The sequence below is a fragment of the Varroa destructor genome, unplaced genomic scaffold, assembly GCF_002443255.2.
Source record: "Varroa destructor unplaced genomic scaffold, Vdes_3.0 BEIS01000006.1, whole genome shotgun sequence".
In the NCBI taxonomy this organism is placed as follows: domain Eukaryota; kingdom Metazoa; phylum Arthropoda; class Arachnida; order Mesostigmata; family Varroidae; genus Varroa; species Varroa destructor.
Genome location: NW_019211459.1, coordinates 1,758,063 through 1,785,964, shown reverse-complemented (window position 1 = coordinate 1,785,964; position 27,902 = coordinate 1,758,063). Strand labels below are relative to the sequence as shown.

General features: G+C 39.7%; 1 protein-coding gene across 5 annotated transcripts; it reads left to right on the top strand.

The window, feature by feature from the left end:
• The first annotated feature begins 1,550 nt into the window (after positions 1-1,550).
• Positions 1,551-27,555, top strand: GABA-B-R1 (gamma-aminobutyric acid type B receptor subunit 1). Of its 5 annotated transcripts, none has more exons than XM_086992402.1 (27): positions 1,551-2,063; positions 5,168-5,297; positions 5,590-5,685; positions 5,967-6,252; positions 6,851-7,282; positions 8,393-8,663; positions 8,964-9,088; positions 10,858-10,992; positions 11,419-11,589; positions 12,060-12,161; positions 12,454-12,606; positions 13,148-13,252; positions 14,428-14,511; positions 14,994-15,164; positions 15,664-15,727; positions 16,585-16,700; positions 17,161-17,276; positions 17,665-17,747; positions 18,228-18,391; positions 18,645-18,746; positions 18,860-18,991; positions 19,364-19,504; positions 19,600-19,695; positions 20,353-20,490; positions 23,343-23,405; positions 23,825-23,909; positions 23,988-27,555. In XM_086992402.1, the coding sequence occupies exons 6-27, from the start codon at positions 8,471-8,473 to the stop codon at positions 24,188-24,190; spliced, it is 2,742 nt and encodes a 913-aa protein (XP_086848528.1). In that variant the 5' UTR covers positions 1,551-2,063; positions 5,168-5,297; positions 5,590-5,685; positions 5,967-6,252; positions 6,851-7,282; positions 8,393-8,470; the 3' UTR covers positions 24,191-27,555. The 5 variants fall into 5 exon arrangements, 4 of the variants coding, with proteins under 4 accessions (XP_086848528.1, XP_086848526.1, XP_022667652.1 ...); XM_086992400.1 differs by having other exon boundaries at positions 1,667-2,063; positions 24,010-27,555; XM_022811917.2 differs by having other exon boundaries at positions 1,682-2,063; positions 8,491-8,663; positions 24,010-27,461.
• The last annotated feature ends 347 nt before the right edge of the window (positions 27,556-27,902 follow it).

Genomic DNA, 27,902 nt, shown 5'->3' with positions numbered 1-27,902 from the left:
GCCGGCTTTCGGATCCAACACAGCCCACGTTTCTTCATGTTTATTAAGCAGACATATTATCACAGTGCCAGCATGGGGACACACCGATAAACTCGGCCGTAAATTCTGCTTTTGTCTTAGAGAATCAACACGAGTTCTGTGGCCGTCCTCAACAGCAGTAGATTGCTGGCGGCACCCCGGCAAATTCATAGTGCAGGCAAGCACGGAATAGCTCCCTTTTGATCCCACAAGAAATCCTACCAGGTACAGTTACCCAAAGATGAACAACTGCTCATAAAGCCGTGGTTTGGCCAGCCACAGTAAAGAGTTTTATGTTGGTAGAATCTCCTTTTACAAGTGACGGCGACTCGGTGTGAACGCTATGTTTAAGCGGAGCCGTCACTCTCGTCAACGCACGTGCAGACATCCGGCTATACAAGCATCCTTCCACCTGCAATTTGTTAGTTGAAACCGTCCAGCACTGGCGACCCCTGACGGTGCTGATTGTCACGAAGTGACACCGTATCGTTGCGGAATGACAGAAAATATCAGCAATAATCATGCGTCAATTAGGTTTCTGGATCCGAAGAAAGGCCCATTATTCGAGCGATGTGAAGGCGACGTATTTTGCCATGGACACCACTAGCCCCTTTGTGTTTATTGCGGGCAAGCGCGGTCCTCAAATTCGGCTCTTATTAATGGAAACGAACAATCGCATCATTAGCACTAACATTATCGTTTTCATCGAGGATTTCGGCTTAAAGCAATATCGGTAGCTTCAGGCAGAATCATGTAAATGAACCTGAAACTCAGATGTATTTTCTCCAGATAGGGCCAGAGTATGCGTAAGGCCATATTCAAAGCCTTAGTCACACCTTTGTCTACGTGTTTTATGTCTAGCAAAGTACTCACATGCATCTTCATGTACTAAAAATGGTACATTATTTTTTGTGCGCATAAAATTGTAGTGATTTTTTTAAATGGTACTGATCGGCACATGTGTGATGAGATCGGGTGATTTAGACCAAAAATCTTTTGGCCTACTTGAAGACAATGCTTGTTTTTCTGGCCGATCAACAAGAAAAAAATTATGTTTACAGCTTCTGCGATGGGTGGAATAATGATGTGTATGCATTGCAGTCGATAACAAGCATGCAATAACCAAACGTATTTAACATATATAAATGCTTTGTAATTATTTAAATGGAGACTTTCATACGTAATACTGATTTAAGATGAGAAAACGATATCTGCATTCACATCTGAACGAAAAGGAAAAGGTCTCGTCAGACATCGCTAAACTGTTTGTCTGTCCATGCGTAATAAAATGATGGTAAACCATTGATTGCCTCCATTGATTGAGATGGACCCAATTCCTTCTTAGTTTAAATGGCAGACAAAAATTAACCGAGGCATTGCAGTGTAAATAAGTTTTCTATCTTCTAATTGTTGCTGTTGCTACTTTTTACGATCATTTCATTTCATTGTGATTGTTATTATTAGGTTTATGTCATTCAGATATATCAAGCGGCCGCTGACGTCGTTTGGTGCGTTCGGTCCGGGTTTTCCGGATTGGGCCGATGACTTTCGTAAGCTTAGTGGCGGGTTCGCCATCCAGCTAAATCACTCTCGCCCAGTCAATCGTCCGAACACTGCTCCACCAAAGCATACCATTCAAGACGATAGCAACAACAACAGCACATCGTGGATCGTATTGTTGTGGATGACAACGACACCATGCAACACAAAATCCCTGCCGCCGTGGGCCTCTTCAGTCCGGTGATTTACAGATGGACGAGCCAACGGACGGATCGGCGACAACCTGGCAGGCAAATTTCACTGCCATCATCACTGTAACGCATACTATAGTAGCAGGCCAAAGACGCACGAGGTACATTGCCTCAGTTTGTCAGATCATCAGAACAAGGGGGAGCTACTCGTTGCCGCGCGAGCTTCGCACTTTCGCCACCAGAGGCCGCCGTTGGGCTTGCACTGATCGCTGCGGTATATAAGTTCGGGTGTTGGTTATGGCTCATTGCGCTAGACCACATCTTGACTTGAAAGGAATATCTAACACCCCAAAGGTTAGTCTTAAAGATGCGCAAATTATACAGGACTAGGTACGTGTGTGAAAACAGTGTCGATATCGATCCACAGAACTCACAGCCATGTAACGGTACAAAAACCGTACTGATTCCGTGTATATCGTTTGATAAATGAGGCTGTAGGTACACAGGAAAGACTAACCTCGACCCGTTGCCAGCGCTACTAACTTAAGCATACTATCGTTGCGTCTAAAGTAAGATTATTTATACATGCTAGATAATAGGTACTATTTGTGTTGGTGAATTCTACTTTCGATCAATATGGAGCTCGAGAATTAGACGGTTTTCTATTTTCTCGTGTAAGACCTGTAAACAAATTAGAAGTGACTGCCTTTTACTTTGTATCACTGAAATGTTTCTATTTTTGTTAGGAAGTATTTTTTATTGTAATAACACAAATTGTGGGCTTCCGTGTAACAGTTCCTAAGTTTAGTTCGCTTAACATAGCGGCAATCGAACCTACTTACTGTCTGAATACTAGATGGAGGGCCAACAAGCTTATTTTTTCTAGTGTTCTATTCCACTAGTAATTCTAGTCCACTAGAATTACTAGTGGACGTAAACTACAATTATAGGCTAAGCTTGACACATCTCGCCTTTCACTAGTTTTTGCGCTAGCAACATATATGGAAATTGACTTGCGCAAAAAACGACCCGTTATACACCTATGCGCAGGTCTTGCGCTACCTAATTTTGGAATCGAACGAAATAGCTCAAGGCATCAAAAGGATTAAAGAAAACATATAAACTCAACCTAGGCTCCATTGTGCGCAAAAACACTTCCTCAGGTACAAATAGCCATCTCTGGATTAACCGGATATTCTACAGTATTGTCAATTACCTTGAAAATGGTCCTAAATGAATGCTGCATAAAGCAAAGCATCTTCAAGCATATTTTTCCGTTCGTAGGTTCGGGGCCGCGGCTACTGTTCAATTTGATTCCATAGCACGATAACAAAATTGGTCATTTTACCTAGGCTACGGTAAGGAACAACCCTTTTAGGTCGGTCGTCCTCTCGCAGCCCGGGCCAAAAACTAGAACCGGTAATTGCTTTTCAAAAATGATCGTTTCGACTCAAGTCAACGAGTAGAAATGGAACCGATACAAACAATAACGCTCGCTATAATAAATAATAATGTTCGCTCAAACAATAACGTTATACACTATGTTCTTAATGTCTACCAAGTGAACTCGCCTGCTGCGTTGAGTTTATTGTGATTGTCTTCTGTATATCTACCGTATGCCCGACATTTCCTTTTCTAAGTCATCCTATTGTCGACTTTTGCCGAAGGTGTAAACCTTCAACACGGGGCTACATTATTGTTATCTGTAATGGCGTCCTTTCAATACGTAGTCGCGTAGTATGAGTTAATATAAAGTGCATCGTATAGTCCCATGCTGTCGGACAGGAGACATCACTTTGATGCGACTTCAGTGGATAGAGAGAACTAGCATTCTTAACGCTAAGCTCTACCGATGCAAGCAGATTATTTAGAACACCCATATGTGCTTTTGACAGTCAACCAAGTGACCGCTGATAACTAACTAATCAGGTCTGTAAACAAGGTTGAGTTTCACGCCTTGTTTTATTAAGCGGACGTCTTACCTACTCAGAGAGATAGACTTCCGGTGATTTGTCCTCCCGGTCATTTATAGTCCGAATTAAAAATTAACGATCTAATTTAAAACCAGATACCTTAAATACGATTCTTTGTGGTAGCTGAATGTTTACTCATGGGTAAGAAGGAATTTGCAGGCGGTTCACTTAAATGCGAGGATATATCGTTGACTTTAAGTAAATTTGTAGAATACTAGTTAGATGCTAGTAGAGAATTGAACAGCGTATTCAGTGCCTAAGAAGTGTTTATGATTTTAGATTGTTTATTATTCACTCTTTGGTGCGTTTAGCAATCAACAGTGGGTCACATTTAATCTCCGTAATTTGTCCCTCTTTTTCGTCTGCTAAAAATCGTGGTAAGAGTTGTGTTTCGAAAGCTTCTGCTGCACTTTGTGTAGGCCTCGATGAAACTTGCCCTTGAACTACCTCAGCTTACGTAATTCTGTCATATTTCTGCCTGACTGATGATGAAGCTTGCAGATTATAGTGGTAATAAACAAATAAAATCATATTAGCCTGCACCAATTTTACGCGGATATTACAGCTGCGCATGACATCGTAGGATAACTGCACTACAAACTGTAATTCGCAAGACTCTTATTACCTACCATTCTCCTCACTAAGTGCTACCTGGGACCTAGACACCCTTTAGAGTAGAAGTTCAACTCAACCCCCTGCTGAAACTGATCGGTCCCGTAGAGTGAAAATAAACATTTGTCCACAGTGGAACACTTTTCGATTACCAATTATACGTTACACTGCTTGCTGCACATTTCCATGGCTTCTCTTTCGCTCTAAATCTTCAACGTTCTACAAGCTAGATAGTTGAATCACTGACCGGAAAGCTTGATCGTACGCACGATCTCAGACGTTAGACGGTTCGAGATCTGAATAGTGTAGCTAGGCTTGCATTCGTAGCGAACATACCTATATCCTGTAAATTTGGGGTCAGGTCTTCGTCTTCCATTCGTCACACTTTATCTTATACCTACGTACAAACAAGTATTTTACAGATAATAGCACTAGATTATAGGTAATGCAAGTATTTATAGATAAATGTATAGCATCAGAAACCTACAGTATCGTTGGTCAAGATTGCCGCTCGACGGAGTTTGTGTGAGGATTCTTTTTTGCAGAGTCTGCAAGCCACTGGTTATCTTCTAGGACCTCTTTTCACCTTTCTTAGCTACCATTGGCATATTTAATTAATTAACAAGCTAAGAACAATGATGTTTGATCTCGACACTGAACGGGCCTATCCGTCGAGCAGCCCTATTTATTGGTACGGTTTATTGCTTCTGTTTACGTTTAGATTTCCAGCACGCGCGCCACCTGCCGCTCATTTCTAGACGACTAGCTTTTGTTACATGGCCAATGTTCAAGTAGAATTCAGGTTAGATTTATGTAGAGCGTTCGACGGGAACGGACAAAATAAGGTAAACTCCGTTCTTACTCGATTTTCAGCTAGGCAATATAAGAGAAGTTATTTATTGTATCAAGTCAACCCAGCGACTATTTCAACAGGACGAGACATCAATAGATATGGCCACGTTCTACCTGGCACTATTTGTTACGACAGTAGCAATTTCTCTCGGTACGTATTACACTTTATCTAGTATCTGTAAGATGTGGCTAGAGATTTTTACGTAAATACGCTTCAGGATATGGTGGTCTTGAGATGCTTATTCGGGTAATACAGATAACTTTTGCGATCCATTAAACAAGGAACTTTCACCGTCGTGTGATGTCCATGCGAGCGGTCAAGGTACGCTCGCGTGTCTGCCTATGTATAGGAACTGCATGATCTAAACAGTATCCTTTATTTGCACGGGTTTCACGGGGGGAAAGATCATCTAATTGCTAAAACGTGCTTCACCCCTTGACAGGTCAAGAGAAGCCAGATTGTAATACTGCGGATTTCCATGGCTGTATGCCGATAGGCAGATGTTCTGAGGACGCAGTTGCATATAATATGACCTGTGGTAAGCTCTTTAAACATTCAACTCATTCGGTCAAGTAAAGGGGCACACGATACAAATAACTACTATTATTCGCTGACTTGACAGGAAATACTGTTCTCATCTCATCTCAACAACGATGAGGCTTTACAGGCCTGCAGTGCAATACGGCACACGTGTATCAATATCTATACTGATGACGATGCCTCAAGCTTTCACCAAACTGAATTACATACAATCCCAATTCTGCTCTCTGCCACTCAAAACAAAATCGGTTACATCTGAGTAATTGCATCTCCTTGTAGGCGCTACGTCGGTGTGCTGTGATTTTCGAAGCAACAAAAAAGACCCATGCCGCAATGTTTTCGGTGGAGAGTGTCTTGACGTAACTTCCTCGAAGTTACCGAATTGTCTAGAACCGAATGCCGCTATGGACACTTGCGGCGAGGGAAAGCACTGTTGCGTCAATTTAGCGAAATTCTAACGTCGTTCGTATTCATAGCTGCTTTAATCGCCGGACGAGCTCAACATCAACTGAATAAAGCCTTCCCCCTAACAACTGATGCCTTCGATCTAATCCGATATAAAGTGGTAGGCCTCTTTAGATAGACATGGACATTTTTGAGCTTAATATTTATTTACCTGTATGGCATAGCAAATTTGCGGAAGTTTGCATAGAAAACTATTGTTTCTAGCTTGATAAATTACTTCATCTAGAAATAAAATAACACTGGATCTGTCATCACATGAGCATTATCATCTATGTTCAGTTATATATATATTTTCCACGTTCGAGTTTCGATGACATATTCGTGCTTTGCTCTCGTAACGGGTCTGTTCTGTTGTTGATCATCTCGAGCTTGCTTTCCTATCCTCTCGAATAGTACTCAGCTAATATCAAAGCTGCGCAATGCGTTGTTGTATAAATTAGAGTTTCTTTTGGTATTTTCCACGTCATAGAGTAATACTAAACAGCAATGAGGCCAATTTACGATGTATGTACGAGCAAATAACGTATACTCTCTGTTGGTGTATTGTTACTTGTACAAAACTGCGACTAAAAAAATTACCCTCATAATAAACTTGCTGTACGGGACGACAAAGGCTTTATTTCTTAATAAATTTACCAAGATCCTGTTCCTCAAGTTTGGCGGTAAAAAGGCCTTTCGCTCGAATGCCTCTTTCTCAGGGCTCGCTCCGTTCCTACGTTGCTTCCGGGACCGTGCAGGGGTATTCGAGGAGGAGTGGCAAGATGGCGCCTCACATGTTCCGTGTTAAGCTATTTATCTTACAAACAGACCTCTATGACAGTTGCTGCTGGCACAGAAGTCGGCATAAAGGACTGCGGGCCAAGAAAACATACCCCCAGGTGCAGCTTCGATGTCATGATAAAAAAAAATTGAAAAACATCGCAGTGTGAGCCAGGCTAATTGTACAATAAAGCAGTAGAACACGGATCTAGTGAAAACTGTGTAGAAAATGTACTTGTATGACAGCATCTAAATAGTCGAAGAATAAATGAAGATGACGGGGCCCAGCTGGTAATCGGACATTCGTAATATCTGTCAGGTGCCAAACCATTCTTTTCCAGCAGTAAAGAAGCTCGCAAACGGTTTGCGACGTGAGTATACCCATAAGTTTTCGCACGTAGTAACAGTACACACTCCTTTATCTATAATGTTTGTTAATCGGCAACAACAAATATAGCGCTACTTTCAGATCGTATGGAGATATAGTTGTTAAGTGACAGCACGAAGATCCAGCCGAAAGAGCCATACAGCAGCATATGGAGAAAATCTAACGATTTTAACAATACAAGGCTTCATCACCCTTTGTTTAGAACATGGCTGTCGATGGTATTTGCTGGACAACGAAATGTCACAAATCTATTATTTACTGTCTGCCGTTTCGAGCCATAGTATCAAAACTGAAACCGCCTAAATCGGAGCCCCATAGACGATAATGGGTAACCAGCGTTTAGAAGCAAACCGTTTCCAGGTGCATGAACAACAAGTCGTAGAGAAAACACAATAAATATATTGATCCAACCTTAGATCATCTACAACTTATCACGAAATGCAAATCTAAATAATTCATTATTCTAGTGTGACAAAGACGCATTTGCCTTGAGACCGCCGTAGCAAGTAGGTATGAGACGAGACGATAACTCTAGGCTCTCAATAAAAAAGTTTCTGTTAAAGATGTCCATCTGATCCTAGAGCTAGCTCTTTGGTAATCCAGCTCGGCTGGTCTATCCCGAAGCTGTTACTGAATAGCAATTGATGCGGTTGAATACTTCTAATTTCTATATATTACGACTGAAAAACGTCACGAGGCAATTGTTTATGATAGATTAACCGAATTGTAGATTTGTATATATATAGGCGAATAGAAAACGCTTACTCGTTCTGAGAAGTAAAGAAAATCTAACTGGCCAAGTACAGAATATGATGATTCCGGCGCGGCGCACTTACTCTGCCTAATCATTGAAACCACTGTTTGCTATTAATGAACGTCAGCTGCCGTTGTTGAAATAATCAAAAAAAGAACAGCCGCTAGTATTTTATTTAATGGGCATATTGGCTCGTTGGGCAGGTAATATGTTCACATCCATCGATTGTATAGCCAATCTTCTAGAAGCTTAATAGCGTCTTCGAACGACGCTATGTAATCCCGGTATGTGTGCAAATGATAGATGACAAATCTGTTGTTGTTCTCTGGGCGTATTTAGGGATAGAAACAATAACTTCGTAGGCGTGCGCACCTCAAACGTGTCTTTAAGCACGTCTATGATTCGGCCTGCATTTCGATGTTACCGTGGCTTAACAGGAAACGATTCACCGTGGAGACGTCAGTGATGCGTTGGCTTCTCGTAGTGCTAGCAATGGTGGTCACTGGACACGGGAACGCCGCTCATCATGGCCATGCGCACCATCGAGCCATACATCGCCGCGCTCGTGAGCCTAAAGAACTACATTTAGCTGCCGTATTCCCGATGCAAGGTTAGATTCCAGTTCGGCCGCATGAATCGCTCGACGGATACTCTGCAGCTTCTATCTGCACATTAGCGATTTCCGCGTTGATAAATAACAAAGTCTGGATTAAGGCGTAATTTTCAGTCAAATAATACGATTCGGAATGAAACTAGTTGTTACTGAGGTAGGGTTTTTCTAGCATATCGTCTCATGCATTTTCCTGGGATGGGAGGTAACTGTTCCTCTACTTTACAGATCGCAGCTTATAGTTTTCGTTTTATGTATTTCGATGGCACACTTATTTCTACGGGCAACTCTTATGTGTAGGTCACGGCGGCTGGCTTGGTGGGCAAGGCTGTTTGCCGGCTGCTTTGATGGCGCTTGAAGACGTTAACAACCGTACAGACCTTCTGCCTGGCTACAGACTACGACTTCATTGGCGAGACAGTCAGGTGAGAGTGAATATGTGTTATCATTGAAGGTTTCTAATAACGTAACTATCTGGTTGAAATATGACTAATGGCCGTCTTGCATTTCACAGAGAAAAGCGATACTTTTGTCGAATTTTAGTATTTTTAAAAATGATTTTATGTATTTGACGTAACTCTCGACGATTTTCTCTCCTCTGTCAATCGACTTGTTTACCCCTACTCGGTACAAGTTTAGATTTCTGGTGTTGAAGACCCCTAACGTCCTGTTTTCGGGTTCTTCTTCTTCTTGCTAAATCTATTGCTGGGAAATTCACTTGCCACTGATTGGAGAAATGCCGAACCATGAATGTGAAACTTGAAGAATACAATAGCTATTAAAAACCTTCTAGTCCAGTTCTTGCGGGCAGCTCTAATGATATTCATCGCATGCGATCTAACATAGCTGGGGGGAAAGGATAACTTTGCAATATCTGTCGGTCTTTCCTAATGGATAGCCTCAATCAATCGACACAGCTGGGTTAATGTAGAAGCATGTTAATCTTCTCCTCCTTTTCAAGCATCTGTCAGTGTAAGAGACTCCTCCAGACCCACCACACACAAGTCATAGTCTTTTTGGGGCAAAGATCTGACTTAGAACTGGGCTTAGGCGCATCTCACGAAATTATCCGTTCGTTTTTTGCTTCATATCGACATGGAGACACCATTTCTCGTCACCCGTAACCATTCTCCGTATTATTTGATTATGCATTGGTGGACGCCGGATGAGATGTTGTGAGGGTCCGTGCTTTCTTGTGCACTCCACCCAGTATATGGTACACCTAGCTGCCAATTTCTGATAGAATTCCATACAATTAAGATGCCTGCTAATAATCGAGTGTTCGCAGCTTATTTTCTTGATCAGTTTATTTGAGGTCCTGATCTACCTTGGATGGCCGATCGGGGCGGGAAAGGTCTAGGGTTCTACTTTTTAACGTATTAATTCCTTCTTAGCTCTCAGGTTCGCGCTGATCCGAAATCGCTGCGACAGCTCTTCACCTCGGCAAAACACAAAATAGAACAGATATTGGGAATACACGTTTTTTGCACTTGAAGCCGCCACCTTTCGAGTCTGGACTCGATCTGAAATCCTGTTTACTGCGCACTAGAATTCCGACGAACGTAAAAGAATCAGAATGCACCTTGGAAGGTTTTCTGGCCTTTTACGCTAAACAAACAGCAGGGAGAAAACACATTAAAAACAAACATTTATTATTAGTGTCCCAAGTAGATCGATGTTAAAATTTTATCCTTACATTAGGCCAGCCATTCATACCATAACACCAAATATAGGAATAATCTATATCGTGTCGTGTGGCTGTTAGATTTGTAATAGGTAGCTAAAATGATGACTGCAAAAATGAAAATGGAGTTCTAACAGTGACGCAGGCGTAGATTTATTTCATTACTATAATGTAGGTGCATGCCGGTTTGACCTTAGATACGGGTAAATTCAAGAAAGTAGCTGTCCGACGAAAGATATCCGAAGAGATCGTATATATCTCTCCGACGTACAGTACCGAAAATCAGAAAAACACATACGGAGATTGTGTAGTTACGAGACGAGGCGAACGCACTTCGCGGTTTCCGCCATAGTGTCTGAATAGGCTCGGAGGTCAAAGGTTGCGGGCCACTGCAGTTTAGAGGTCGTCAAAAATAGACTGACGTTAGTCACAAGGGTTTTTTTTAGTTGTCTAAAATATATCACACGCTTCATTTATAAACGTGTAGTCGTTTTCTATTCCGATTGGTAGTGTAATCCGGGCAAAGCCGCAAGTGAGATGTATGATCTTATCTATGACTTCCCAACGAAACTAATGATGCTCGGCGGGTGTTCAATCGTCTCGTCTACAATTGGGGAAGCTGCGAAAATGTGGAATCTCATTGTTGTAAGTATTATTAGTATGCAAATACATATATATGCACACGTACACGGATGGAATTGAAACTAGTACGAGCAAACTTTTCATTTAGAAAATCACTTGATTTTTATTATATGAATTAAGCAAGAATTAAGTTTTAGCTGAGCTCGATTATTCGGGTTCTTTGAAATTAATTCCGAATTGGCTATCGTTGGTCCAAGATTGTAAAAATATGTAAAGCCCTTTGCCCTCACTGGGCCTTGTTTGTGTTACCGAAGTTCATTAGTTGAGTTGGCGAATCCTTCTTATTTACTCTCTAACAAGACTTTCATCACGAATGCTTTCGTGACTGTTGCGAACTACTGTGAAAACACTTGAACCGCGTCGAGGGCTCTACTTTGACTGCCTACGGAGCAACAAGCTAACTTAAACTAAACCAACCATTTTTTGCAGGTGTCGTATGGTTCTTCTAGCCCGGCGTTGTCTAATCGAAAGCGGTTCCCCACGTTTTTTCGAACACACCCTTCGGCGACGATCCATAACCCCACGCGAATTAAACTCTTCAACATGTTCGAGTGGAGTCGCATAGCAATTATTCAGGAAGCTGAGGAAGTCTTCACTTCGGTATGTTTCCCATTGGCGGCAGCTTGGACGGCTAGGCCTCCGACTGAACGATATGTTGAATGAGGGAGGGCATTGCTTTTAGCCTCGCCAAGTATGCCTACTGCAGAGCTTTTCAGAATGAAAGAAATTACCATGTGTACCATTTTCGCACGAGCAGAAGAGAAAGCGAGTCGCGAGACTTTTCAAATTTTTAGCTAGAATAAAGGATCGTTGCTACGGGAATCGATTAGCACTGCGACTTCCAATCGACCAAATGGTATATCAGTGTTCCTAGCAGCGTGCAGCGTGCAGTCTAGTGATTGGTTTTCATTTCATCTACGTATTAAAATACTCACAGTCACTTCTTACTTCTAATTACGACTCTGTAATATGTTATGTGTATTACGATGGCATGTCGACATAGAAGAAAAATGTGCCAAATTTTGAGTTCCATGAGAAAACCATTCTTGCATTTTGACTTTGTTTTTTAGACGGGCGTTGACCTGGAAGCCCGATGCAAAGAAGCAAATATCGAGGTGGTGTCTCGAGTGAACTTCATTACAGACCCAACCGACGCCGTTAAAACACTCAAGGTATTACTAGAGAAGCTCTGTGCAAAAGAACGTTGAACGTTGAACTGTTTATTATATATCAGCCATCAATCGATAGTAAAGTGTGCTCGATAACTCTCATCGAGTAATAAACAAGTAATAGATTAATATTTGCTTTTCGTTTCAATGTGTACGGAAAAAAGGTCATACAAGCACGCATCAATCGTATATAGTGCGTATTAATGGTAGGAATAAGTGAGTAAAGCTCTTATTTGGTGTCGATAGATTAGCGCACAACTAAAGTGATACGTGGGTCTAAAATTTTCACGTTTAGCGTCAAGACGCACGCATCATCGTGGGTATGTTCTATGTAGCGGCTGCACGACGGGTCTTCTGCGAAGCGTTCCGCCAGAAAATTTTCGGGAAACAATACGTTTGGTTGCTGATCGGTTGGTACGAGGACGATTGGTATACCATCCAGGATAAAGTAAGTTCATCTTTTACGAAAGAACAAACCATAATATAAGAAGTGTGCAGAAAAATCTGTTGTTTATTTAAGGAATAACAGTTGGCCGTGTTATATGATACAGCAGGAACGTAACTAAGTTTCTCCTTTAGGTTTTTCCGAAATTTGAGACAAAATGGGGCAAAAATATCGAAGATATAAACAGAAGATTTTCGTTGAAACTTGCCAGAAAATAGTTTTACCATAACAACCAAATGCAGAAGTACTGGCGCCGACTAAGCAGGTCTTCACTACATAGAGCTTCAACCAGTATTCAATGGTAACACAAATTATTTCTCGTTCCATTTTGTACGTCGTGCAAACACGATACGTCACGTTCGAGCCATAGGCACGATCTAATCTAGTATACGTTTACAATGAACATTGGTAGTTGATACAGCTAAGACACTTTGTGCGATCCTGATTTCTTAATCGGGAAGTAACACTCATGGCAGTTCCTCATCTTTCAGTTGAACGAAGGAATCAATATGTAGCGTTTATTCTCGACCTTCGGTCATTTTAGGGTCACAACTGTACGACGGAGGAGTTGAAGCAAGCGCTGGAAGGGCACATTACGACCGAGGCGTTGATGCTCTACAAAGAGGAAAACAAAACGATCTCAGGAATGGTACAACCTATGCATATATACTTCCTAACTTAGATGGATAGAAGCGTTTATGTCTGAGACATTGATAGAAAGAAGGCATCTGTCAAAAAAAATTTCAGTGAGGACCAAATACAGAGTAATCAGTAGCCTTTAAAGTCGTGCTTCTGATAGATTCGATGCAGTAGCGCTTTATTAAGTGGTAACGAAATAAGTCTTTGCTGCAACCTACGTCCCTACTACCTATTTTTAAGGAAGTTCTTAATGCACAAAGACGTGCACTTTGTTTCATGGACAAAGGGCCCTCGACTTCAATTATATATATATATATTTCTTTATAATATAACAAGTGAACAAGGACATACGAAGAATAGTTTGGGCCTATATACGACCTACATGATATCTATCATGTTAGTGTGACTGAGAATTCCAACGAGGATTATATGCAAAAGTTCATTGTTTTTCAAACTATTTTTTGAGTTATAAGAATATACTTCTACTTGAAAACAAAAAAAAAACAAGAAAAACTTAACTATTTTTGCATCTCTCCGATTGAGAGATCAAATATTGATTTTTGAAAACGTATTGGAAATTGATTAAATTAATTTAGCAAAAGTTGCAAGATAGATTAAATGCGACGGCAAAACCTAAAAGCGTAAAAACAAGCTTATTTGGGTCGTCACCGGGTGAAGGATGATACTGTACGTTAACGAATCGATCTTAGTAAGCGGGGGGTAAGTAAAAGTAAATTGAAATTGAAGTGAGGTAACATAATTACTGAAGCACGTCGGTGGCAAAGCGATATAAGAGAGACTGAGCAACCGAATAAATTGTCCGTGCGTACCCGACCTTTGTATGGTCTATGGCTCAATGGGGTATCAACGGTTCGATCGAATTAAGTTAACGGCACTTAGTCGATCATTCTAGTGACTTTTAATAATCTACTACTTGAATTGCTCGGACAATTTTGTTTTTACAAATTGTGTTCTTAGTGTTTGTGTTTTTATCATGTATGTATTTATTTTATAGTATTCGATATGTTTCATAATATAATTCAGTCGCGTCTATGAGCTTTGGGCGTATTATTTACGCAACGATTTGGTACGAACGTGATATGTGGAATTATGCTGTAAATACTTGTTATAAAAAAAAAAAAGGAAAAAGCAATTAGTAATTACATGTGGACACTTTTATTACAGACATCTAAAACTTTCATGGACCGTTATATTCAAACACTGGAAAAGGATAACAACACAAACGGCAGACGTCCTGAAGGATTCCAGGTAAACGTTCGATTTTATCCGCTTAAAAGTTTCATAGACAATCAAAAGGCTGAATGATGAGTAACTTTAGCTGAGGTGTTGGCTCATTTGTGATTTTCCTTTTACAGTACTTGACTAAGTAGAGAAACATGGAAAATCCATTAACAAGAAATAATTTTACTTTGTGGCCTATTAGCGTTTTTTAAAGGCCTGCAGAGACACTTAATTTCCTTAGTTTCCTAGAGCTTCCAGAACCTTTTTCAATGCGATCTATTGACTTCAGTATCGCAGGCCAAAGACGTTAGTAATCGGAGGCACATCGTTTGAAGAACAACTGCCATACCTACTATAATACACATATGGTATCACGAACATGATTCACAACTGTAAATTTCCCCTAATTACCTTTTAGCGTGTGAACTGTATCACGGTAAGGAGCACGCAGTTAAGATACGCCGTAAATTTTTAACTGACGTACACGCGTCAATATGTTTACGTTCCAGGAAGCGCCGCTTGCGTATGACGCCATTTGGGCGGTAGCCCTAGCTTTGAACAAGACTATTGCTCGGCTTCGTCAGCGAGGAGAGCTCATTGAGAACTTCACCTATACAAACAAAAGGATCATGAGCGAACTGTGGAAGGCGATGAATGCCACGCAGTTTCTTGGAGTCTCTGTAGGTTTGACACTGATAACTAGGCGACATTAGCATTACTTGCTTCCATAAGCGTTTGCATTTTACATGGCCTATCGGCATAGTAGATTGATATTTTAGTAATATTATTGTAGCACAGCTATATTTTATCAAAATCTTTTACTTGTCCATAACTCGCCAAAAAACTAAAAGTACCTATTACTCGTTCAAAATGTAGCAATTAACTGTCATTTTTTTATCGATCAAGCTCAGCAGTAGTCCTGAAGGGACAACCTAAACATTTGAAATTTCGCCTAACATAATAATAAGTGTATTTATTTAAACAAAAAAAAAGACCTTTGAAACTCCTCAAGTAGATAAATCCTCAATTACATCATTCGTATATAAAGATTGTTGCCGTCATTGATTATGCCTCAAAATTCAGAATAGCGTTTTATTTAACTCAAAACCAATACTGACCGCGTGGAGTCGAAGATATAAGCCGGGATCGTAACAGCCGTGCGTTTCTTCTGCTTTACAGGGCTACGTAAGCTTCTCGGCCAAGGGAGATCGTATGGCTCAGACGCAAATCGAACAAATGATAAGTAAGCAATAACAACAGTTAAAAACATATATAAAAGAAGAAAAAAGAAAAGAAAGCTATAAAAAATAGCTTTCTTAGCCCACGGAAACTCTGAGTTGTTTTGTCGTTCGAATGCAGAAGGTTTAATGCGTTATTTGAGACATTCTTCCATTGAGCAGTATTATCCCATAGCCCTGCTGGAACAATCCGGCCCTATTGTGCCAGCAATAACGTCGCCTTGCTTCAATCATCTAATAATCTGGTTTAGATATGTTACTGCATTGCCCTTGAGGCCCCGCAGCAATCTGCTATACTAATTACCCCGTGTTTCTATCGAAACGCAGCTGTCATTTGTCTCGGTACTCCGTTGCGACTATTCCGCTACCCTACAGTTGCACCTGTCAATATTCCATGCAGATTTCAGGCCGCTTAGAAAACCGACCAAATAGACAAACTTGAAGAAATTCTAATTTTTCGAAATTCTCAGTTGCTTTCCTTAAAAACATACCAGATTCGACGATACTGCAATCATTCATCTGTTTTTAATTTTATTGTAAGAAACATGAAACTTCTACTCAGATATCGTCCGAGTGGGTTAACTCATAAACAGTTCACATTGGAGACTGCCTGGACGTTCTTCATAGTCTTTTAAATAGAACCTATATAACATTACGTCACGATTAAGCTTACGCACAGAAAAAGAAGAACCAAATTGTTTTGCCAGTTTTGAGATGGGTACCACTTACATATATAAACACGTAGATACATAACAGGATAGTCGCTCAAAATAGGACAGACGCCGAAGTACTTTTAACAGAGGCTAATTACCTATGATGACCACTATTTTAGACTGGTATTGCGATTTTCTTTGTTTTATAGATGGAACATACTACAAGATCGGCTATTATGATTATCCAACCGACGACTATCAAAAAACCAATTTCGAACCACAATGGATCGACGGAAAACCCCCACAGGACAGAACCATCATCAAGGTTTGATAAAAAAAAACAATAGCCGCACATTTTGATGCCTTCAAGGGAAAAATGTTCCTATTGTGAAACTTTGAAATCAATTAGCAGTCTCGTATGTTCGATTGTGCTTCTAATTGAAAAAAAAACGTATCCTTATATTTGTCTACGGTGACCTCGTTTAAGGATTTTACGAAGTCACTCGATTTATATTGGGTTCAGCAAAGGCCCAACTGTGAAACCTAGAGCAAGAAATTGACACAAACAAAGATTATAATTTATACTTTGGATGAGCTCTAAGAAGAAAGTCAAGATAGTTACGAATTGAGAATCAGAAGAAAAGTCGATCCACCTCAACGCGTATATGAACTAACTACGACTCCTGCTAGCCCTACTTAGACCTAGCACTAATGACGTCAATGAATGCCAAGAATACACGGAGTAGCATCGAACCTCTACGCTATTTCCTCTCTGCTTCTTGCAGACGACCCTACGTACAGTTTCATTAGGTTTATACGCGGGTATGACAAGTGTTGCCCTACTCGGTATACTGTGGGCCGTAGGACTGCTTATCTTCAATTGGGTCTTTAGACACTCAAGGTACGTTTAAGCAGACTTTTAGAAAAAATTTAAGAACAATTTATGTATGTATATATAAATGCCTGAAGACATGAATGAGCAATGCTCAACCACGGAGCATACTGCTAAGCGTTACGTTCAGAAAAACTTAACTTTAACTCTAGCTTTTTGAAATTACTTATTTTCCAAAGCTGATGAAGTAAACAGAATGTTTTAAGAGCGAATTGGATAAAGTGTTCTTCACTTTGTTTAGACCTACTTCCTGTTTCAAGCCACGACAGGTTGACAATTTAAATGAACGGAATTTAGGCTATCGTAACAGGCCAGATGTGATTCGGTTCTAGTCAATCACAGAAACTGAACCTAACACGTCGCACTACATTATCTCGCTTATATCTGTGAATTGCAGATACATAGCGTGGTCGCATCCCTCGTGCAATAATATTCTGCTGTTCGGCGTCATCGTGTGTCTATTTTCAGTCGCCCTATTGGGTTCGTTTAATATATGAATTTTATAATGTGATAACAATGCCGCAACGCCCGCGCCACTGATCAAGGCCACGGAACCTTTAGGAGAAAAAATGATTGTTACGCGAATACCATTGACTCTGTGTTTACAACGAATATTTATTCCATTGACATAAATCCAAGCCCCATCAAAAACGTACACCACGCTGCATGTGTAGTTGTACATAGACAGTTTCACTTTATTGATAGTGATGCAATGGAAGTAGTTTTGACCCTACCGCCTTTTCTCGGCTCCAATAAGTTTAGCGTGTCGCGTGTAGTTTTAATTGATACCGTGTGTATACATCAATTTACCTCTCCAGTAGAATGAGCTGGTCTGATGCGCTTATCATTTCTAATGTTTATCACATAGGCGTTGCATACATACGACAGGGCTAAGAACGTCCAAGAACAAAGATAGAAGTTTTGCCTAATGCTTGCTCTACTCTGATACGCTTTATATAGGGTTGGATGGCCAGTTCGTGGACGCCACGGTCTATTGGCACATCTGCCAGGCACGTGCGTGGTTACTGGCGAACGGGTTCAGTCTTGCTTTTGGTTCGATGTTTTCGAAAATCTGGAGAGTTCACCGACTGGCCACTAAGGCCAAAACCGAATCAAAAGCGGAGGTGTGTCTCACATCTGTGAAACTATGATGATTAAGTAGTTTTAAATCAGGCGTACGTATTTATCAGGTCAGCGGTAGGTTAACATTAAATCCTTCAGAACTATTTTTCGAGCAGTCTTTACGATAAACATACATTTTGGATCGCCTATATTCCATAAATAAAAATTGCATTAATAATATCGTCATCTGAGTCACTGAACGGGTCCACTTAATTCACTTAATATTTACGTTGTTTGATATTCATTTTCTTATAGATACAGAAAATTAAGTCATGGAAGTTATACTCTGTTGTGGGCATCTTGTTGGCTATTGACGCGATCATTCTCATCTCATGGAGCGTCATCGATCCTATGCAGGTGCGTGACGCTTCTCGCTACAAATATATCGGTCAGACGTTTTCTATATCGTATAAACGGCCCTTTAACGCATCCTAAGAGTTTACTTGTACACCTGTTTCTGGCGTGGACAGCGTAAGATACAGGTATTCCCTCATGAAGATCCACCGGGTGACGTTGATGAAGACGTAAAGATCCAGCCTGAACTAGAACTGTGTGTCTCCGAGCATCACAATATCTGGCTTGGTGTCATGTATTCTTACAAGGTATTTAATCTATGCATTTTTTCTAGATAGACATCGAATAGGATCAGCCTACAAAGCCTTACGACGAATATCAAGCGAAGCCGAGCTTCTTTAGGAAGCTCGTAATGTTGCGCTTAGCATCCGTCCAAAAGGTTTAATATTCGATGAGAGGTAAAAGCATAATTCCCTGAAAGGGCCTAATATGTGAGTTATTCAATGATAGTGGCAAAATATTGTAGAACGTTCATACGGAGCATGGCTATAAACGTCAATGTCACCCACTTTGATAGATGAAATAAAACAAAAAGAGGGCATTTGTAGCCCCTTGAGTTTGGCTACCTATAAATAGCATTGTTTACGCTAACGGTGTGCGTACTAAACTGTTTGGTAAAGGGTCTCGTGTTGCTGTTTGGGATCTTCTTGGCTTACGAAACACGGTCAGTAAAGATTAAAGTGTTGAACGATAGTCGTCTGGTTGGGATGTCGATTTACAATGTTGTCATCCTCTGCCTCATCACTACGCCAGTGACGCTCGTAAGTGCCTTTTTCTAAAAAAAAAAACACTTTAACAATTTTTATAATAATACTTACGTATCAGCTATTGAAATGTATTTTTACAATATCCTCAGGTGATCGGCTCACAACAGGATGCTTGCTTTGCTTTCGTGGCGTTAGCAATCATCTTCTGTTCATACATCTCCATGACACTCGTCTTTATACCAAAGGTAGATTTCCGTGCTATTCCAGTGAAGGTACAATAACTAGCTCTAGGGACATAACCGTAATGGATGCGATTAAAGGGACCGTACATTACTGTCATCTGCGTCATAAAAACATGCGTTCTTTTAGTCTTCGGATCTTTTTGTGTTTTCCATTAACGAAAATTTAGTTCATCTTTGTACGGTACCACGATGTATATATATATATATGAGTGATAACAGTTAGGCTTGATCGAAAAGCTTAACAGCAGGGTGTAGGAGTTGAATTTAGGTTTGCCTATAAGAAAGCAATTATTGCTATTGTAATAAGGAAATTATCAGAAGGAAGATAAGGTTTCGGCTTGAACGGCCAAGCCTCAGGTTAAAGCAGATCACGGTTCGCTGCCTCTAGCCCCACCAACGGCACATAGATATCCTACGCAACACCGATTCGTTCAAGCAAATAAAGTAAATACTTCAATGAACTGTCTTTAACAGCATTGATCTACCCGAATCTATTTCTTTTCTAAGCGTTCTGTAAGCTTTGCTGGAATCTTTGTAGATAGTGACACCATTACACCATAGCCGTCACTATCTCACTCGATAACACAGCCAACTAACTGTTCTGATTTTACCTTTGCACCGAATGCGACGTATATTTATTTTCCCGTGGGAAATGCTTAGATTACTGAGCTGGTTCGTCGGCCTCGAGAGCGGCAAGACTGCCGAAGTCTTATAGATAACGCGTCCTCACGGGAAGAAGAAGAACGGCTCCGAAGACTTCAGATAGAGAACGAAGCTCTCAAGAAACAAATTCAGGAGGTAGGGCAAATTTTTCCAAAAATCGATCATTATTACTGCAACTATAATTGTAGATTTCTCTAAGTTATCAAGAATGCTAGTTTGTCGGGAGCTATTTGGCCGGTCAAAAACCTTAAATTACTCCCAGACGAAATTTTATGGATATTTAACTTAAGCTTTTGGCTAAACACTACTTTTTGCTGACTGAGCGTCATCAGAGCCTCGGTAATTACGTTTCTGTTTTGCGAAAATGAGCGTACTAGTGAAACAGACCGAAGATTGATGAAACTACTGAGCAAAAACTAACTTCGATAAGGTAAACACTTCATTACTGCTCGAAATTGAAAAATCAATGTTTAATGAGGAGGTAAGTACACCTCACGTTCCAAACGGAAGGAGGAATTACTGTCGCGGAATCGCGGAAGTCCCATGTTTATGGCAATCATGTACTCGAAGAGGCTTTCTTGCTGGTAATAATTGCAAAAATCATGTTTAAAATATATTGCACGTGTTGCCCTTTGTTCGGAACTCAGTTCGTGAAAAACCCATTTCTTTGCTTCTTTCCTTCATCGTTAACGTTACCACTCTAAATGATTTTCTTTGCTTGAAAGTTTCTGTAATCTGAGCAATCAGTCCTCCTTCTGTGTCAGGTTCCTAGAAAAAGTCAATTTCCGTTTGAGTAAATGAAGTTTTACTGAACGTTCCCTTACACGCTGCTTTTACTAATCTTCGATAGAGCCCGACAGCATTTCCACATTCAGGAAACAATATTTCTAACTGTTAACCCCCTACGTTTAGCATCCCAGCTTGATGTAAACAATGTGCACTACAGACGATAGTCTAATTGCTTGTCTCTCATGTAACTAATATACAAAATCAACACAGAGACCGGAAAAGTAATCCAAAATGGAAAAATTATATGTAAAGTCTCAATTAGTATTAGATGTGAAAATACGCAGACGCTGGAACAGCGAACCATACAAAGATAAGGTAGAAATGAATTTGTCGCAGACACCAGCCAACTTGCTTGTTCTTCTTTTCCTTGACAATTTATTCAAATATTTACGTCAAAACCCATATAGACCGTACTGCTACTATTATTATTCACTAGTATAAAATTGTCATTCCTTTCGGATAGTCTTCCGAAAAAGTTCGCAGCACACAACCACGAATACAAAGGTATATTGTTGTGTCTGGTCGCAGTCCAATTGATTTTGATATTCTTGTAATTACATCACAATGATAACGGCAACCCTCACGATGGTGAAATGAGCTAGGTTCGTGAGGCCATCAGAGGCACGAAGCGTGCTCTCCTGCTCGCGAATCATCCGGACTTCGAGAAAGTGACAACAGTAACCAGCTCCTTCACCTCTATTAGCAATAACGTGCCCGTCACCATTATAGCATATATGTTTAAATCTACACCACTTAGCTTTGTACTAACGATCCTTGCACGTTTACTTGTTCTGCCCGAAATGACAAATACCCAATTGGCAAACATCAGGAAAATGCATCCGGTTCTCGGCTTTTGACACTCAGAGTTTGCCGGCCCTCCCACAAACTTCAGTGGTAAAGATTTTAACTATACTTATTTGCTCTGATATAGAAATAAGTGGCGTCGTAACCATAGCACTTGTACATCATTCAGCCTAATAGCAAGACGTTTTCGGTTCAGCGATAGGCGATCGTCTGTAAGAAGTCCTGCGTACTGCGCTGTCTCAAATATTAGGTTGGCATCAATGTCGCCGTGAGGATAATGAAGCACCACTATCCACAATTCTGATCCTGCTCTCGACCAGGTTCAATAACTAGCGTTTTTAAGAGAACCTATTCTCAACAAAGTATTTAATCTAATGAAGATCACGTTTTTGTGCGACTTGGAGCGCCGGAGCGCGATTAAGATTCAAAGCGTTATTACTGTTCGCCGAACTAGTTTTCTTATAGAGTGACCCGCACTACGTCATTTAAGTTAAAAGGTCACCTCTTCCAGATAATTTAGAGTAACTTGTATTGCTGGTTGTTTGTATCGTGGCATAAAATACACAAATGAATATTTTCCTTTTTTCCCAACGACAAATGTTAGTGACGAAAATGGCCCTATTAGCTAAGATTGAAAACGTGGTAATTTTTCATTGTATGTTGATACTAAGAAATGAGCACCAAAATGAGCGTAGCCTCAACTAATTGTAGCTACTGTATCTTTTTCCAATTAAGCTAAATAATGGTTTGGCTATATTAAGTTCAATAAAGTAAAAAAGAGAATCTGACTAGTTCAGATTACTTTCGAGACAAAATTTTTTTATACACCTAAAGATTAAGCTTTCAACTAGTGGTTAGCTTTTACCTCCTACTTCCGTATTCTATAATCACTACATATTTGAACCGCGCGGTATTATTACAAGAAGTCTACGGAATAACCTTGCCCACTTTAGTCTCCTGCTGAAATCTTACAGAGTGTTACAGAGAATTACAGAGTGTTATAGATGGTGATTGTCAGCCATACTTATGTCCTTCATCAGTTATTGGCTATTCAACAATTCTCTATTTTTATGTCTCTATAAAAATGGAATATTTCGGTTGGTTTCAAAAAAAGGTTTTCAAACGACGAACCTAAATGGACATATACCCATGTTCTGCATCCTTAGAAAGTGTTGGTCACGATGGCGACAGTAAAACGAGACTCTGTTTCGTTATTGTGACCACACTCTCCGTGAAAGCACTTCTTTATTTTTAATTTAAATACAAGTCGCAGTAAACGACACAAAACAATTTGCGCTTTGACATGATAACGAGTTAAACAAATGAAAAACAACAACGTACATCACCGTTTTTCCTAATATCATTTGTAAAATTAATTTACCTAATTTTTACAGAAAGAAGATCAAATTGAAGCGATTAAGAAGAAGTTAGCCGATCGCGCCAAAACTGCTAGCCAGGTGAACGTCCGGCTTCTCATATGAACCAAACGTTTAATTTATAATCATTCACTGCGTTGTGAACACAATTTTAATTAACACGGATAACAGCCAATCGAACAAAAATTGATAGCATTTTCCCTATCGGATAAAGTAACCAGGTTCCATATATTTTATGTGTACTAAATAGGATTCGTATGTTATACGAGTATGTTTTGCGTTATTTATTGACAGCTCATTTTAATGATCTATATGAGACGAGTATTCAATGACTTAGTTTCTGAGTGAAGTGTAGTTGCCCTCCAGTATTCACGACGTGATCTTAATGATAATGTCTTTTCATAATCAACTGAGTCAAAAAATGCAGGCTACCACGAGACGGAATATATCAGAGTATTTGATGAGGTGATTATTTTAACAAATCCTCAATTCGTTTGCAGGTTCATCCTGCTCCGACGAAGGAGCCCGTAAGGACCACTGCAGGTATGCCACTCAGGGTCCTATCGGCAGCGACGACCAATGCAGGTGATCGGAGTATAGATAGGTAGTGAACATGATCCGTAGATGTATACTTTTTTTCTTATATTAACATTTTTTGCTAAGGTATATTGTTATGTTCAAAAAGGTTCTGGAGGCAACCTCTCGCCAGCCGTAACATCGCCTCAGATCACCCGCCCTGCTACAGGCAATACTGCTCAGGGACAGCAACGAGCTTTGGTAACTGGTGGCGGAAGCACCGGCCTGCATGCCATGCAGTGCACAACAGTCGGAGCAAGAATGTCTCCACCTGCTTTGCCAATTCCTAATCCGCCTTCGGATTCAGGTTTCGCTACGGGTGGACCCATGTCGGCTGCGACGCTGTGTGGCAGTAAGCGCGGATCTCGGGCATCACACTCGGATTTCGACTTTTCCGAATCGTACCTTTGAGGGGGGGTGGTCGGGCGTGAGCCCGCTAAAATCGATTAACCCTAAATTACTCCTCAGTGACACAACAGCTGGCACAATAGTAATCATAGTAATAATTATTACATTGTATAGTTAGCCGTTTCCCAAGTCAATGCTGACGACCTGAAACGATCTTCACTGCAGCAGACATGCCAACTTCGCAGTAGATCCACAACAATAATGCCACTATGATATGTAACCCGTACGCGCCACTGTCTTCTCATCATGTGGCATCGGGCCAGCAAGAAGATTACATGCCTCATAACAAACCAACCGTTGATAGCCGCTGATTTAACTCGAACTGTAAAGCCAACGTTAATGCAATTTTGCATAAAATGATATAGGGCTTTAATTAGGAAGGTGGATGACCCATCCGTGCAAAGGTTCTAGTGAATGCCACAATTTTTCCAAATAATAGGCGAATATTACACGTAGTAGTTGCCAGACATATCATTGGTCCCATTTATGCGTTTGAACAATAACAGTCTTCACGATAGATTTTATAGAAGCTTCGTGATGTACTTCTACACTACTGAACATAATAGAAATGCTACCCTCCACACAAAAGCTTGTAGAGTCAGCTAAACGAAATTTCGCGTTCAGCCAAAGATTTCGGATTAGCACAGAAAGCCTCGACAATTTATAAAAACAATAACGAAAACGGTCGTTGTCTATAATATTGTACGTATATCAATGTGAATGTTCAGGTGATGATAGTATGAGCGGCAATCATCATACAGACATACAGTTACATTAGAAAAAAAAAGACATCTTTTACTGAGTGAGCATGAGTATCATTATACGATCAACTGTGTCACAACAATAATCCGTGAGCGTGGCAGAGTGATACCGGCAAATAGGCGTAAATTCGTTCGCCTAGAATACCGCACCAAATGACAGGGAGCGAGCACATATATTAACGGGTCAAATGTTAATTAAACTGCATATAATAATAATTTTACGACCTACGGCATAATGCCGTTTAAAGAAAGCCCTCTTCTTTTACATTTCACGCCTCGCAGGGCAGTTTCAATTGACTCAAGCTGTATTATAAACTGAAACATCACCAACATTGTCGTATAAATTATACCTGATTCTTTTTGTCATTGTAAGTAACATAATCTGCGTATGATATTTTTTTTATATTACTTCATATTACTTTTTTTCATATTATTTCAGTTATCATAAAGAAATACAGAAAAACGATGTTCTGCAAAGCTGTAAATAATGATGATAGTTTTCGTTTATTCTTGTAGTTGAATTTCTTTTCCTATAATTGTCATCTTGAACTATATAACGAAAGCATCGCCTTGTTTTTTCATTGTGTGCCATCCGATAAACTTCTGGTGCACTAACGCTCAAAACTACTTAATTACAGCCATTACTATATTTAACGAGCACTCATCTAAACGCTCTTCAAACGGCATATATATATATATACAGTGAATGAAGTCTGCGAACAAACGTACGCGACGAGCAGACGAAGCTTGTTTATTTAATTTGTGATTATGTCTTCGATGAAATCATGACAGAGGATACTTATTAACGAACACACATCAACCTAAATCATACGAACATTCTGTACATATACTTAGCTAACTGTTTAACTACATTGTGTCACCTGCAGTGAGGCATGCAGCTTGTATATAATAATAAACTGAATCTGCTTTAGGTCAGCTGATGTAACTTTGACATACTTATTATTTAGGATTCAGTAACTAAATTTACTCGAAATTCGTGCAGGTCAAGTGACACTGGCTTACGTAGTTCCGGATTATAACAGAACATACAATTAGAGTATCAAGCAAAGAAAAAATATGCCGTAAGTGGTACAGTTGACAATTCATATATAGAAATAAGAAGGAACTTGCCCGAAATAGAAGTGTGCATATAGCTCTTTCTTGCACTACAGGTGCTTAGTCTTATGTGTGTACAATGGATTCACATCAATATCACTTTAGCCTATTTGTTTGCAATAGCATGAACATTTCGAGAAAAAAAATTGATGTTTATTAGATTTAAGGAATCCAATTGGATATATTATAATTTTATAAACAGCTATGCTAAGCTAATTGTTGATACATAAAAGCACACACACATAAACACCCTAAAAATGCATCATTCAGACAAACGGTGTTGGCAAACGGTGCTATAAGAAATAAAACAACCCATAACACGCATGCGTTGTCAATGAAAACATTGCTCTCCGACTGCCATAAGCGAATAACTCGTTTAAGGAACTTTATCTAGAAAGGTATCTCGTATACATTGCCCAATATCTGTTTCTCATATCCTTACGCTTCCGTTATCGATGCAGTTTCTACAACGACGTCACAAAGAACGTTGTCGTTTAGGAAAAATCTAGACCAGTACGCTACAGCATGACAAAGAACTATCGAATGTATTTTACTGGTCAATTGTAAACCTCACAGAGTCATTTAGACTGTGCTTCATTTTGGAGCGAAACGGGCGAAAGTTACAAATGAACAAAGAGAAAATTACATATTAAAAATAATACATAAATATAGAACGATAACAAAATGCTAACATTTAATTTGCTTTCGTTGGTGTTATTGCAATGTATCGAATACATTGTCTAGATTGAATTTAAGATAAAAATTAAAATTGACAAAATTATAAGAAAAAAAGCACGGAACACTTTTCAGATAGACAAACCAAGACATTTATGTAGCTCCTTCTCACTTCTCTTTAAATGCATTTCCCGTTTCATCTAGTACACACGGAACGGGCTTCGTTTTTGATCGCTGTTCCCAAAACAGGCTTATAGAATAACAGTAGAATGAAATTATTTTTATGCATATACTCTTCATAGCCTTCATATCTTCTACAACTCTCTTTCAAGTTCAGATAGACAGAAACAAAATTACATTCTGTCTTAAGGTTTTCACTTTAGAAATTTGCGATACAAACGATCGCTTATATAAAAGCAACCAGAAAACGGAATCAGCAATACGTTTTAGTAGCACGCGCAACCGTCACAGATTATGCCACATGGAAACTCAGTCAGGTTAACATTATCTTGAATATTTGGAACAGTGCTTAGCGTCAATACGATCGTACCATCTGATAAAATGAAAATAAAGCTATTCGAAAAATTATCTTTCAATAACATTATTTTCAAAATTTTTGTAAACTAACTACCACAATCATAGCCTGATTGTGGTATTATTGGGAACTAATAAAATGTATAATTGCCTGAAAACTATCAGTTAGGCTTTGTTTCAAGTGACAACATTGAGTGAACTACCTGAAAAAATTACCTTCGTTTAGCAGTCTTAATTTTTAAGCATTTACTATGTCATTACTTATGAGAGAGAGAGAGAGAGAGAGAGAGAGGGTATTTATTAGTTTATGAGAGTCTCTATAAACTTCAATATATATTTTCCTTCAACAAGTGTTATCTAATTTTGTTCTATAACGGTGTCATTATATTGTTTTTTTACCACTGAACTTTTTGAACATATGTACAAGGTGATCTAAAAGCCTGTGGACAGTTGGGGGTCTTTATTTGTGATATGTTGAAGTAGCATAAGGTACGCAAATTATTGCGAG